This window comes from Lethenteron reissneri, chromosome 3 (assembly GCF_015708825.2).
Source record: "Lethenteron reissneri isolate LAM-NWPU_2019-01 chromosome 3, ASM1570882v1, whole genome shotgun sequence".
NCBI classification, from domain to species: Eukaryota; Metazoa; Chordata; class Hyperoartia; order Petromyzontiformes; family Petromyzontidae; genus Lethenteron; species Lethenteron reissneri.
Genome location: NC_083781.1, coordinates 14,694,781 through 14,708,780, shown reverse-complemented (window position 1 = coordinate 14,708,780; position 14,000 = coordinate 14,694,781). Strand labels below are relative to the sequence as shown.

Here is a 14,000-nt window from a genome sequence, read left to right as displayed (position 1 = left end):
CCTGTGTGGACAGACAGCCTAGGGCTGGTAACACGCTTGCCGCTGAAGCATTAAGATTGTTGGGACTGAGCAGGTGAGAACCCACTGGCACTGAGTACAACTGCAGGGCACTGTCTTCTTTAGATTGGATGTTAACCCTTTCCCGTTCCTAGATGTCTGCAAGTCGTAGGGTGGGTGTCCCATTCACCGCTGAATCTCGGAACGTGCAATCAGCTCAGTTTTAATTTTATTTAGAGAGGCAAAGCGCCTTTGTTTTTAAAGACATTGCACTCAACGCAGAGAACTGGAGTGACACGACCGCACTCTATGAAAGCTGGTGCCAAACTTGGCCACACGCCCTCCCGCATGAAATTGTGTCAGCCTCGATACCGATAAAGTAAATTTATTTTAGTTTTTCTTCTGGTCCCGTTCCATTTATTCCGATTCCGTCATCGAAAAGGAATCAGAAATAAAAATTGATGACCTGCAAAAATACGTCATCAGAACGGGAAAGGGTTAAGGGGCACGCCTGCCAAACATTAACATCTAGAAGAGATATCAGAGCACCAGGCGTGGTTACAAAACTCACAAGGATACCTGCCAGGGACAATTACGAAACAACATCTCACACAATAGAAGTTTAAAATGTCTACAAAGGGATGGAAGCCATATAGGAGTTTACATAAATTAACTATTGAAAATAAATGTTTGATGCAGTGCAAACAATAAAAAGAAAGGAACTTGTCAGAATTCATTTCGAGTCATAAGAGTGTGTTCGTATGAAAAACACGTAATTAATTAACTACGATTCTCAATAATATGATATTCCACGTTCCTTAACAAGCGAACAACGTAAGTGAATTGCAATCGTAGTCAGTGCTCTAAAGTGCCGTCGCGTCTGCATCTGATTGAAGGCTTAGGTCGACAACTTGGCACATTGTCAAGGTCTATGCAATTATGGGGAGATGAAAACAAAAATGTAAACTTCAAACTTTACTGCAACTTTTGCTCAACATGAAACTGACATAACCCAGAAAAACTGGGCAGATTGAAACCTACGTAAATTGAACATCATTGTTCTACAAAATTGGGCAGCCTGCTTATGTCAATAAATCTTGCATATAAATCCATTTGCAAAAACATGTTTACGGTTACAATGGACATGTAAATGTATTATTTCTGAACAGTATTTGTCCTATGAGGAGGATGGCTTGTCATTTACTCTTCTGACATCAGTGGCAAGTGGTGACCAGTTTGGTGAAGTATAGTCAAAGTCATGGCTCCATCGCCAACAGGCATGGGGAGGAGGCCGTTATCAGTATTACTGTATTGAAATTGTGATAACGGTGCCATATGATTTGATGACATTTTTATTCTGAACAAAAAGCAGTGCATCACCCCAATGACCTCTGGAAGATGCAATTCCCAGTTACCCACACTAGGTAGTGGATCTTCTCACACACCCTGCTACGGAGGTGTTAATTTAAATGCAATAAGTGCAAGTACAATTTCAAAGCTTTCATTTTTAAATGTTTATGTAGTCACTTGTGGTTGGCTTGAAAGACTTTCTGACTGCAGATTTTATTAGTGACATTCCATTATTTGGTTTGTATTCATATATATTGTCCATAAAAAACACATTTTAATGTTAACACTTTTTTTAAATGCTACATTAATACCTCTTGTAATTAAATGCAATTTTAATATTTCATCTTCTTGGTTCTTTTCGGTAAAGCAAGCAGCCGTCCTCAGGCGAAGGACGGCTGCTTGCGTTGTGGCCGAAACGTCGTGAGAATTGTTTTATTATGTTTTATTTTTATTATTTTATTACTTCCCTTCTACGTGACTTTACCGAAAGAACCAAGAAGATGAATCCCTGCAGTCACGAAAGCTTTAAATCGAAATTTAATATTTCAGTTTTGTCCATCCATATAACCATAATTTATTATTAATTTCATCAATTCATCCAATGAAACATAACTAGTCTGTTCTCCTCCCCCGCACCTCCGATGAGTGTGAAAAAAGTTCAATGTACAGTACACACAAGGCCATTGTGAACCCCAAAAACTAATATGTGCAGTCAACGTTATACTGTGCATACAAATTAAGAGGGTAGAGTGGAAATTTCTAAACAATGCAGTCTCCCTTTTATTTTCATCAAAATTGCCAAGCCATGCCAGTTGTTTACCATTAATCAACAATTCAATTCACGTCTCAGACCATTATAGTTACACATCCTCAGCCATTACAGCTAATGGATCAATGGCATACCACATTGCAGCACTAAGAACGGGGGGGGGGTCTGGCTCTTGGTGAGATGAAAGGAGGCACCCTCTGCGAACTGCTGCCCTCCAGTGGCCTCTGCCGAGCATTGCTTACAGTGACTTGTGTGCATTTACGAGGCAGAAATTCAGATCGACAACATCGTCCGTCTCAGTCTTCCCAAATCCCAACATGAGCCACGTTGTAAACACCGGCGAAACGATGAATTAAACATGCGGACTGTCCGGCGGTCAGGTCTTTGACTTACCAGGAGATTGCGGGGGATATGAAGGATGAAGTTATGATTGGCTGCTGATGTTTACAGGAGGGAGCTGTGATGGAGGTTTTTGCCGACCATCCGGGTTTTACTGTATTATAATTCAGGTACTCCAGTGACATCTGTTGTGTAACTGTTATGAATGCTACAATTGCATCGTTGGAATGCATTGAGAACCAATGATTATCGAAGCATTACTGAACAAGTGTTGGACGGGTTGAACAGTTCGGCAACACGATTTAAAACTGCAAATGATCGTTTTGTTATTTAAATGGTGCGCAAACTTGTAACATTTTCAAGTGTTAAACTACTTAAGTCCTTCATGAAAATTACACATCGAAAGGCTGCACTCAAAATGTTCTGCAGAATGCGAGGTTATGCAACCGAAGTGTCTGGTGTAGCAGCATGTACCGCTAAACTTACATAACCTGCTGTCACTTCCATTCACTACCATGCTAAGGTATGTCAGGGCCAAGCACAATCTTGTATAACCTGCACCAAAAATTTTAACATGCCCCCTTTTTAAATATATGTTGAAACCTTTCAGAAATTGCAGGCATACAATATGCAAACTTAAATCTATTCATTTGGATATGTAATTAGATCGGTGTTTCCATCCAGTCATCAAAATATAGCCACTAGAAAATTATGCAATGCAGAGACATTTTAAAATATAAATCAATGTTGAGCATATCAAAGCCTTCTAACTAATCAACTTTGGTTTCCCCGTGTCAGTTTAATTAACCTCTAATGAATTCGTGATTGATTAATTTATTGTTAAGGTAAGTGTCGCTAAAAATCCTTTATGGTTCAGGCAGGTGACAGCCCAGTGATGTGAAGATACTCGATGCCAAGTGGGGCTCTTGTGGCCTGGGGAATAGAAGTGAATGTGTCCAAAGAATGGAAAACGCTGCAAGATAAAATATAATGGACACAGAATATAAAACTTCCAAGGTGCAGATAAAGCTTTTCGGGAACAAACCACACACTAAACAACTCGGGGGCTATTGCAGGGACTATCCAGGCATTTAGTGTGCTGTATCATGTGAAAAGTTTCACTTTGAAAAATTTAAAAGTCATCAAAATGTAATAAAAACTTGAATTAAATTGTACATGGACTGCTTTTTTATACATTTCCTCTCTACAGTGGGTCGTGGAGTTTTTTGACCATACTTCACCACGCTGGTCAGTATATGATGACATAGTCTTTATATCAACGAATTGGAAAGTATTTAAAAATAACGATTAAGAAACGATTAAGGTACTTAAGCTGCAAGGTTGGGCTCAAGGTAAATATGAATGCCACTGCAAAATTACAAAAATGTGAAGCCTGAACATTCGTCTTGTGGAATGTGTGGGCAGCTTTAAGTCGTCATAAGTTCTCTATTCTCAGGCCTGTGTGGGCCTTTATTCAATGCCCGTGGTCAAGACAGGTGGCCATCGCCATGAGCTAAGGATCTATCCCCACCGCTCGTGTCGTGGTGCCATGGATGACTCACATTCTTTCGTTTTCATTCTCCCATTCTTTTGACCCAGGTTCGATTTGCGGGTGGCGCAGATTTATTTTATTTGGCTACGTACAGTGTACAAGAAGTTCGTCATACATACGTACAACAATGATGTGCTTGTGCATTTATGTGTTTGTTAGTTTGCCTTTCTTATCCTCATTTGTTAACTAATAACTGCAATTTTAAATACTGAAAAACATATTCTCATGTACTTCTCATTTACATCACACTTACAAACAATAACCGTAAAGTATGCTCAAGCATACAGTTCCCATCTTGAGCCATAATTACGGTACTAAGAATATGAATAACAAAACAAATACTTCGAAAATAAGTTCACTCAATTAAAACGGAGATTGTAAATTACTAAAAATTACATGACCGACATGCACACTCGCACATGCAAAATCATTCTTCCCTTGATTTTCCACATTTCTTTGATTAAAGAAAAACAAATTGTAATTCAATTAATTTGGCTGATTCACTGTCATTTTAATTAATGACATTATCTTTCCTAGAAAATGTGTAATTGTGATTAAATACTCTCTGCCACGATTAACCCCAGGGCTTGAATTTGAGGACACTCATGGTGCGTTTGCTCCACAATGCAAACGCCCTGCTGCTAAACATTGATTTAATTGAACTGTTCCACAAACATCTGCAAGGGGGTGGCACTGTGGCTTCTCAAAGGGGAAGACGAAGTCGAATGTACGACAAAGCAACGCTGCAATCCATTGTTCGCTCATCGATGCACATGAAGATAGAATATGTATCTACTCATTCATTTGTGTCACATGCAACACAGATTAGCGCAGCGTCAATACGCAAAGGTTTGACTGATGGCGATTTCATTGCAGGTCCAAGCTCCTCAACCTCCACTTTACTTTTTAACGGATTTTCAATAATATCAAATCATTAACTGTTAGTACCAATTAAAACCTTTCATCTAACTCCTCCCCACCCATTTATATTCCAATCTCGTGATCCGCATCATGTCACGGGACGAATACATCTACATCCACAACTCTGGCTGCTAACAGTGTACCTTGTGTCTGAGTAAGGCCTCGAAATATATATTCATTTTAGTCGGCAATGCTGGAAACATACAGAATTCAGTAAAACCAAATTTAACCTCATGGCGTTTGTATGGACTCATTGGTGGACTGGGCTAAGACCCTCAATGCATTACACCTTTTGAGAACCTGAATTAATCATGCTTCTTTGCCTGTATTTCATACCAAGATATCAGCTGTGTCAGCTCGGTGATCTGGCACAGCATCAGCACTATGGGCTACCCAGCCACCTCACTTGCGAATTGAATCTATGGGACCCACAAACCATTGCGTGGCTCTTACACGACGCACGTCAAATGCTTTCTCGTCTCCTGTGATGGAACTTGGCAATCGAATGGCAATCCACTCTCGAGCAAAGGTGTCGGAAAATAACTGCATGTCCAATGGTATTGTTAGCCTCACACAAGTATACTTATACTATATAAAGAGAAGCCATATATCTATGATAGTTTTTTTAGTTAGATTTCGTAAATATAAATGTGTCGTTAAACCCGCCACCACCCGACAGTCAACTAGTAAGGTTTGTCACATAAAAAAAAGATGCCAATTAGTTACCAGTTCAGCACACCAGTGTGTTGGAGAGTAAACCCACAACACACCGGTTTAATGACACATTTATACTCATGCGATCTAACCGAAAACACCTCTATTATGAATATTGGTCACGAAAGCTTAAGTGTTAAACAGCAATATGTTTGTTTTCTAAGCAGTGAACTCCCAAATTAAAAGTTGATTTAGCACACTGGATTTAATATTAATCTTAACATAAAAAAATACGCCGGCAAGGCAACGTGATGTCATAAACCAAGAGTCTTGTCGCTGCATATAACATTTGTTTGTGGTGACAACAGTGCATTGTTTCAGTAAGGTAATAATGTATCATAAAAGTCGGCAGTGGTTAGTTGGGTCATGATGCGGCTGCAGAGAAATGTACCCTTGTTAGACTGCTGCTTAATCCAGAATCGTTAAATTACATTTGTCAAGAAAGAAAATGTCATTTCATACATTTCAGGAGTGGGGAAAACAAACACAACACAAGCCCATTTCGCCAAGTTGCAGATGCAATTCACCTACACTGGAGGAGGTGAACGATGAAAATTCCACACTGCTATGGAAAAGACCAGGTCTCTCCATGGGATGGCTGCTATTGACTACACACAAAGTATCACTCATTGTATTGACCCCAGAGGAATTATGGGTTGAGTCAACGACCCCTGGCTAGGATTTTAACTCTCAAACGTCCACTGTAACCACAGTACCATATGATGAATGACACATCTTTAATTGTAAAACAAGTGTAAAAACGTACGCATACATTTAAATGATGTTAACAAATAATTAAATACATCAGACAAATACGAACAATGACAAGATGGTGATGAAGCTTTTTCAATCTCAGCCTCTTTCCCGCAGGCAACATCACTGAGAATGTTATTTATCCATGGTTTAGGTGGGGAATTGTGTGTTCTGAATATCTGGCCAGCATAATGTCCACATGAAATTGGAGGCATCTTGACCTGACAGCCATCACCCTCTATTCCCACGTCATTTGCTCCGAGCAGCAAAATTCTTTCCACGACGTGTCACGTCTCCCTTCCTCCTCCCCTTTTTGAATAATCCAAAACCTATATTAATTAGCAGGCAGTGTATGTTCATGTTCACAAGCTCCGATTTTAAATGCAACAGTTGAATTAATATATAATTATAGGATGAATGGATAGCCTTGCTTTTAATGCACTTGTCACAGAGCAAGCACATTGGAAGGGTTCAGCATTTATACCCAACCTCATGCTGTAATCCCTAAGGGTCATTTATTAATGAACCTCAAACCTCAATGTTCCCCAATAACAGATGCTACAGAATCGCATGAGCCAGTCTCATGCCCCAGTCTTGTCCGCTGCAGGCACTGAACATTCCTGAAAATGGCGTTCCTGTTCAAGCAAATTCGTCACGCCCAAATGTATTTCAAATAATATAAATGTAAACCGTCAGAGCCCCCAATCATCCGGCCTCAAATACGGGAGTGGCAGAGCTCTATGCCTAGAGATCATGCGCAGCAGACCTGTGCACTGTGAAACGTGACGAAAATGCCAATCCGCACACCGGCTGCAAATCCATTATGTAGGAACGTCAAAAAGCATGAGTAAATTAAGGAAATAATGTGGGCAACCGCGTGGGTCGGTGTGCCAAACCACGATATCAGATTACTTCGCCTGGAACCTGCAGGTCAAAATTTGCACTGGATTCCTGGGAGAATTGCTCGGAACACACTCCAGATGCAGTTGATATGGAAAGGGAGCTTGGTTAATGGTCTCGATCCCAGCGCCCTGTGGACGTTAATATACTGCCCATGTGGCTTCCACACTGGTGGTTTATGCAAAAAAAAAATCTGCCTAATCTGGAAAAGCCTAATTTATTAACTATGAAATTACTATAAAATTGATAGGCAGTCACTCTCCCGAAGTATGCTTTAATTGGGTGGTTTGAGAATGTAGAAGAGACCTTTATCCAAATGTAATTGTATTATAACCTTGTCTTTTTTAGAACCAACATTTAAACGGCTTTCTGTTCATATATCTTGGCTATTTTTTGCTTCTGGCATTAACGAGTTGAAATCTTTTTAAATGTTCTCAACTCATTTTTATAACACTGTGCATGCAGGTTTCCCATCATAACACAAGGAAACCCAGTTGCACTGGTTTCAGATGCCATAGATGCGCTAATGGAAATCAGTAATTAAACCAGTTCAAACGTTCCATCATAAAGGAATGCTTCTCGTCAAGATTAATCTCATTGATCAATTCAGAAAACCTTCACTGAGTCAAGATTATTTTTAGGAGGATGGTAAATTGGGATGTCCGACCGATTTCGGTTTCGGTTGCACTTTGCTTGTGGAAGAAAACGGAAACACAAAAAGGAAACTCACAGATGCAATAAAACTCCAAAGTATGCACAGATGGTTTTATAAATCCACTGCTATCTCCCAGCAGGTGCTGAATTATCACAACTCTAAGTGATCCAGAAACACTTGCCTCATAGCAATGGATTACAGGCGTGCAACCAAATGAAAGGGTTATTTCTCTTTCAGTAAATTATAACCATTTGCTGCATATGCTTTTACAATATGGACAAAACACACTAATTTCGCACAAGCAAACCACCTTGACACAAATACACAACGACACAATGAACATGCTCATACACTGACCAACATTTACATTATTTAGATTTAACAACACACAAAGGTGAGCTGCTCACAAACAACAGGAAGGCATGACTCCCATCCATACGTCTTGCATGCATGTAATATGACCACCGCGTTGCACGTATAATGCTCTCAGTCTTGTCTAATAATTTCCAGTCCGATTCAATCTTCTTCGAGTAACCTCAAGAAACTCTAACGGTGACAAAACCATCTCGCCCGCGTCATCCTCGTCGCCTGTCATCCTCAGCTGGACACCCTCGCCTCCCTCCGCTGGCTTCCATCATCGGCAGCAGGGTCAGCTACATCGTCTGCTGCCTGTGCCACTGCAATCTTCCCCCGTGTCTCTCTTCACTCTCCTGTCTCCCTGTACTACAGCTCTCATCGTAGAACTCTCTGCAACAGCAGCGGCACTCGCAACCTCCTCCTCTCTACACCAAGGAGCAGGACCATCACTGCCGAGTGTCGTTTCTCCATGCCAACCTCCGCCGTCTCGAACGCCATCATCCCGTTGCTGCAGATTCGCAGCGGCATTAAATCTACACCGACTTTTAAGAGACACTTGAAGGCCACACTTCTATCGCCTGGCTTTCGAGCGACACTCAATTTGACGTCATGAGTCAGAGTCACGGTCATATATCTTCGTGAAATATTGTGCGCGTAAAAATTTGCAATATTATTGTTTCCAGCCAGTACGCATTTTCCTGTTATGGGTTTTCCCATCATTTACAGAAAGTGTAGGATTTTAACTCATGCTACGATTTCTATGAACTCCCGCTATGCATTCAGCCAGTAGGAATCAGAGTGTCCACCCTTCTACGTGTCGTGTGCGTCTACTTACCATGCGACGAAGGCCAGCGAGTGTGGGACGGCGGCGGCGTAAATGGCCAGGTCTCCGTACAGGTAGATGACAATGCACAGGTAGAACAGGTGCAGGCCCACTGGGAGACAATGAAACAAAAGGGAGGGACAGCAGCACAAGGACACACACGTAAATTTACATACATATAGACAAATACACAGGCACAAAGCTATACCATCATACTCACACATAAATAACAACAACCACCATTCACCACAAAGTGGCGGTGATGTCACCACGGCACCTGTGCCAGGCCAGATGCACTTTGAGGCCGTGAGAATTGTCGAAGGCTCGCTGACAGGAAGTCATGGGACAAATCCGGATGCCATGGGTTGACTGACTGAGATGACTAACAGATGCACCAGCTGTGCCCCCCACTGTGCCAACTTAGTGCATTTTAGCCGCCCAGCGCTCTGCTCGTTATTTTGAGCGCTGCTCCTTTGCCCTCTGTTGTTGTTAGAAGGCGACTGCCTCCAACTACCCAGGAACATCCTTCACGAGCCTCGTCCATACACACATATAAACGCGTATACGACAGATGTACACGAAAAACATCCCCTATTGAGCAAATGCTGTAAGAGGGCATCTATTGAGGCCGGCACAGCGCATGAGGGGATCGGTTTGGCCAGTCCCATACCTGACCACCTTTGTATTCTCAGTGCTGATGTTTAGACACTGCAGTAGGTATTCATTTGAGGCTGAGTCGACCTAAGGAAGCATTAGAACCTCTTCAGTTCTTCGCCACTAAAGTCAGCCATGACTGCGAATTGAACTCAGGTTGGCAGGTTCCACCTCACCCCCCCCCCACCCCCCACACACACGGATATACTCAGACACACACACACAACAATCAGATGCCAGCGACATGCACACAGGGGCAGACAGCCACAGACAATACGGCTGGCTACAAACTCTACACGTGGGTAAAGAGATCTTTCGAGCGAGCCCGCCCGCATTAAACTCGACAAATCTGAACTGGCAGTCGTCCTGCATTTGTTTCGTTCCCGGCGCGGCATTCAGGAGCCTGCCAGGCTGTAAAGCAAGAGCGGACGCGGGGACTGTGAAAACAGAAAGTGAATTGAGGTATCCATCACGCGGTGATCAATATCTCCACTACCTGTGGCTGCATTTGGTCAAATTGTATGGCCAATATGCCCCTCTGTCAATCCGATGAATGCTTTTGCAGAGACACTTTCTCCATACTGGAGGCTTAAAAGCCAAATCTAAAGCCGGCAGTGGGGAGCACTACAGGAACGTTCTCCGACTGCATTTGCAGCATATTTACGTCGAGAGAAATTTACGTTTCCGATCACCCGGCAGGTATCTATTAATAACCCCGCTTTAAACGACACACTTGCTAAAAATCTCATTTAAGACGGGATACAGAATGGCGTACTCTTAAAATCAATAAAAAAGCTCTAATGTAGTAAAGCATTGTAAGTTAACTAGAAGAATACGTTGGTTTTGTGTATAAAAATGTACTGTGTATTATGTCTATGTAGACACAATGTGCATGGTGTCCATACAGTTATCATCCATAATCATTATTACTACTATGCGGAGTAGAATGTTGGGGCAAAGTGTATGCCACAGACACTGAAAATCTTCCTTGATCATCCAATGGCTGGAACAGAAGCATTCAAAACAATCACAACCTGAGATTGTTGGTGAACACCTGGTACTCCAAAATATTGATGCATGCTACCAATGTCATATTAGACATATGGGAGGCTTAGTGAGATGAAAATCACACGTTAAAAACATCAAAGTATGAAGCGTGTGTATGTGTGTGTGTAAGGTTTTATGGACGTAGTTCAAATTGCTATCTAATTATAACGCTTTAATAATGGATGATACTTTTATTGACAGCCTATAAATAAAAAATCAAGGGAAAAATCACCTGCAAACTACAATAAATACAAAACACATTAGAAGGGGGATAATGGAGCAGGCTGAGGGATTTTCCAGGAACCTCATAAAGTGCAAGAATGATGGATGAATGGGCAGCCATGATTCCCTGTGCTGCTTTGCATTGCGAATCACTGCTGCTGATGGTAATGTCACAACAATATTAACATTCCGACAACGTTCGCAACTTGAGTCGTATACGTATGTGTGCGTTCTTTCGGTAAAGTCACGTACTTTGAAATAAAATAACTACGTGACTTTACTGAAAGAACCAAAGAGTATGGATTCCTGCAGTCATGAAAGCTTCAAATCATGTGTGTGTATGTGAAACTTTGTTCGTACCATTCGCAGCCAACTTGCGATAATTGGTTGTGTGGGGGAAGGACAACAACTCAACACAACAACAAGCAGCTGTTAATGCCTCTTACTGGCATCGGTGTGCACGATGCGAACACAACAAGATTTTTTTAAACTTCGATATGAAAAAAACACACTCGATGATGATACTATAATTAACAATATTACCTGGAATGGTGACCCCAATATTAACTACTTAACACAGCATAGTCATTAGCGTCACTGTGGAAAATATAAAATAAAAACTGAACACGTAGCAGACAATACGTCTCCTTCAGATATCCGTCCACATAAAAAATAGTCAATACGGCCTTCTGGGAGCGCATCATTTCAGCACCATTGGGTCAAGACAAGCAAGCGTAGGACCGGTTTCGACATACAGGGTGTCATCGGCAGTCAGGCTTGCTTGAACCATTGCTGTTGAATTGCCAATCCTGGAGGAAAGGGCCCTCTCCCTCTCTCTCGACATGAGACTCCAACGCTCTAGAGCCCTTCTCAGAGGGTATTTGGCCTACTCTTCCATTCACATAATGGAAGAGATGTAGGAATCAAGCATGGTAGAACAACACCACTGACACAGCGTAGGGAGGCCTTCATCCAGCAGTGGATTGAGAAAGGGGTGTAAACTAAACCAAACTAGGCATTACAGGCAATTATCACTCCAAAACTCAAGCAGCTTAGCTCCAATTCCATTCTGATGTACTATCCCATGTTGGCCTAACACGTCACCATTCATCATACTTGATGCCTATTGTGCTATAAACGCTTTTAAACGCAAAAAATATATAATGCTTGAGCATTGCATTGAAGGTACACTGCTCTCCCATCATAAACTACTCTAACATCATCCGGTACGGCCTCAGTTGATAAACACAATGCCTAAGCCTCATCCTAACTAGAATAATCCACTCACTTACTGCAACAAACCTGGAAACACACTGTACAAATGTATTTCTAATGAGAATCCCGACACCTGCTTGAAGTTGCTCAGCTCTTCTGCTCGCCATACAAAAATATCTACTCATCTCCCGTTGACTTACCGGAATCTATCCGTCTTACTTGGCTGATCCTAAAAATCTCTATGATATACAATTTAAGCTCACCGTCTAGCATGTTTGATTTAGCTGCTCAAATTTCAATGACATTCCCATGTTTGGACCTTAATCCAGAAAATCCTTTTATATCTCCTACCTTCGTTGCAGTAATTCTTACTATCACCCAACAATGATTCCTCAGCTGGTGAGACAGGGTCCACTTCACAATGTTTCTTCTACAGCCGCCATGACAACCGAGTGGACTGCACAAGTCAATCCAGTCAATGTCTGAGCCAAGACGGAACATTTTAGCGAAGCGCTGCCGTACTATCTAGTTTTTCTACATTCGGGCGTACTGCAATCTAAGACCAAGCGCCTCTTTCAGCCACCACATTCAGATGGATTCTACAGATGACGCTGCTGCCCAAGTCCCATGAAGAGAACATGTGGGGAGGAAGGGGGAGTGTTTAAGGTTTGTATGCTAGTTTTAGCGAATTATGCAAGGCCGGTGCTTTGGCACAGCACTTACTGGCCCGGAGAAGCCACACGCTGACCCAACACCAGTTTAACGCCGAATTAACGTGAATTACTCAAGCCGGGTATTCCGGCAACGTGCCACTGGTCGTCATGGCAATGTTCCGATTGCACACCGATGACACGCTGATTCAACTCATCGGTTACGCTGTGGCAGAGCAGCTGGCCCTGATGGCAGCGTGCTCATGTATGCCGATCGCTTGCTAATAAAATAATTATTGCAGGTCTATTATTATAGAAAATAGTTGTAATAATAGGCCTACAGTATTGTGATAATCCCAGGACAATAAAGGAGACATATTTATTCTTAAAGATTATTATTATTCCAAAAGTAACCCGAGTTGGATTCCCATGACGAGTGATATCGAAACCAGTCTGAGCTCCCACATTCAGAAACCATACTGAGCAATGTGATAACGTATGGTAACGTATGGTAACGTATGGTAACGTATGGTAACGTATGGTAACGTATGGTAATACGACCCCCACGACTGCCACAGTGTGGGGAGGGCTCCATCCAGCAGTGGATGGGAAAAGGTCTATAAATTATAGATTGTTTCATATATATTTTGCTTGAGACTAATTGGATCATCAAAAGGAAGAACAGTTTATACTGGATACTAACAAGATAAAATCTCAACGAGATCCATTCAAAATGACATTGGTCACATTTTAGATCAATTCCTCTTTATAAATCAGCAGAAACTGTTCTCCAAATTGAACAATGTTGATGCTTACATTGCTCTCTTAGTTATGTCACCACTCCACAGGTGTGACGTGATGGGTTAATTCACTGCCCTCTAGTCACTGCTGACTGCTAAAAGAGTTAAAGACATGTCCCGTGCAATAATGCGTGTACCTTTGTTGAAAAATATGGAGGCCATCTGACCCATCTCAGCACGCTGTGTGATATCAAACAGATCGGGCCTCCGTAAGGTCGGACTTTCCGTTTCTGCGCGACAGAACAATAAGCACACACAGCACTTTAAAGGCATGGAGCAAAA

General features: G+C 41.9%; 1 protein-coding gene across 6 annotated transcripts in view; it reads right to left on the bottom strand.

The window, feature by feature from the left end:
- The window catches only part of LOC133347352 (transmembrane protein 104-like), a 133,326-nt gene that overhangs the window by 66,409 nt on the left and 52,917 nt on the right, over positions 1-14,000 (bottom strand). For 5 of the 6 annotated variants that reach the window (XM_061559593.1, XM_061559602.1, XM_061559582.1 and 2 more), the window contains 2 exons: positions 13,856-13,948; positions 9,143-9,242 (listed from right to left, as the gene is read on the bottom strand). In XM_061559593.1, coding sequence (XP_061415577.1) covers positions 9,143-9,242; positions 13,856-13,948 — 193 coding nt within the window. Of the gene's footprint in view, positions 1-6,306; positions 8,816-9,142; positions 9,243-13,855; positions 13,949-14,000 lie in introns of those variants that run through there. The other variant, XM_061559613.1, reaches the window with a different exon arrangement.